Source organism: Eimeria maxima, genomic scaffold (assembly GCF_000499605.1).
Source record: "Eimeria maxima Weybridge genomic scaffold, Emw_scaff292, whole genome shotgun sequence".
Classification (NCBI taxonomy): Eukaryota; Apicomplexa; class Conoidasida; order Eucoccidiorida; family Eimeriidae; genus Eimeria; species Eimeria maxima.
In genome coordinates, this window is record NW_013563779.1 from 1 (window position 1) to 1,629 (window position 1,629).

Sequence of the window (1,629 nt, forward strand, 5' to 3'; positions counted from 1 at the left end):
ATTTTTTTTTTTTTTTTTTTTTTTTCTTGTAGGCATTAGGTATGGAATTATTTGAGGCAATAAATTCATTAATGTGGTTTTGTTTGTATATACAAGAGGGTTTAGGTGTACATACACCTGAATGTTATAATATATATACAGCTAATAAAGAAAAAGATAAACCCTTAATATTAACAACTAATGGTAAGGGATTAAGGGATATACCCTGGCCTCCTTCCTCCTTACCAAGACAGCAGCAGCAACTGCAACACCAGCTGCAGCAACATATGCAGCAGCAGCAACTGCAGCACCATCATATACAAAGGCAGCAACTACAGCTGCAGCAGCTACAGGGGATCCAGCAACATAGGGAAATGCAGCAGCAAAAACTACTGCAGCAGCAGCAGGAACTGCAGCAGGAGCAGCAGCAGCAGCCACAGCAGCAGCAGCAGCAACCCACCAGGCAGGAACTCTACTTACGAGGTCCTGCTGCTGCTATCCCTCTGCTAAAACAGCAGCTGCAGCAGCAGCAGCCAGATGTGCAGCAGCAGCAGCCAGATGAGCAGCAGCAGCAGCCAAATGAGCAGCAGCAGCAGCAGCCAAATGAGCAGCAGCAGCAGCCAAGTGAGCAGCAGCATCAGCTAGAGAAACAACAGCAGCAGCCAGAGCAGCAGTCAGAGCAGCAGCCACAGCAGCAGCAGGAGCAGCAGCCACAGCAGCAAGAGACGTATGTTGCTGCTGCAGCACCTCTTAGCGAAGGCAGCACTGCAGCACACGAAGGAAGTGAAGATGCTGCAGCAGCAGCAACAGCAGCACCAGCAGCAGCACCAGCAGCAGCTGCTGCTGTAGCACCAGCAGGAACAGAAACACCAACAGCAGCGTTACCACCAGCTGCAGCAGGATCAGCAGCACCAGCAGCAGGAGCAGGAGCAGCACCAGCAGCAGGAGCAGCAGCAGCACCAGCAGCAGGAGCAGCAGCAGCACCAGCAGCAGGAGCAGCAGCACCAGCAGCAGGAGCAGCAGCACCAGCAGCAGGGAATAACTAGGTTTCTGAATCGCCGGCAATATGAGCCGCTGTTAAAGCAGCAGCAGCAGCAGCAGCAGCAACAGCAAAGCTGCTGCTGCTGCTGCTGCTGTTGCTGCTGCAGCAACTGCTGCTGCAGCAGTTGCTGCAGTTAGTCTATCCGCTTTGTAGTTGTTGCTGCGCATGCATGCACATAGTGACGACAGCAACCCCACCAATAAACACATTTTTATTTTTTTGTGTCTTTATAAAGACACAAATAATTAATTATAACTTTCTTCTTTCTTCTTATAATTATAAATAAATATAAATAAACAAGCTAGCTAGCTACCTACCTAGCTAGCTAGCTACCTAGCTAGCTAGCCGGCTAGCTAGCTAGCTAGCTAGGGTTTGCCCGTATGGAGGTAAGGGAGTGTTTTGGGCAGAAAGAGCAAAGACAGAAAAAAAGGAAAAAAAGAAAAAAATAAATTTATTTTTTTATTTACTTTTTTTTACCTTTTTTTATTTTTTTTTTTTCTTTTTTTTAATTCTTTTTATTTTTTTATTTATAAAAAGGGTAAAAAGGAAAAAAAAAAAAAAAAAAAAAAAAAAAAAAAAAAAAAAAAAAAAAAAAAAAGGGGGTTTTT

General features: G+C 45.1%; 1 protein-coding gene across 1 annotated transcript; it reads left to right on the forward strand.

The window, feature by feature from the left end:
- Nucleotides 1-353: 353 nt before the first annotated feature.
- EMWEY_00026750 (hypothetical protein) lies at nucleotides 354-1,025 on the forward strand (the record flags this gene model as incomplete). The annotated part of the gene is made up of 1 exon (XM_013478115.1): nucleotides 354-1,025. One exon carries the CDS (start codon nucleotides 354-356, stop codon nucleotides 1,023-1,025), a length of 672 nt encoding a protein of 223 aa, XP_013333569.1.
- Between the last annotated feature and the right edge of the window lie 604 nt (nucleotides 1,026-1,629).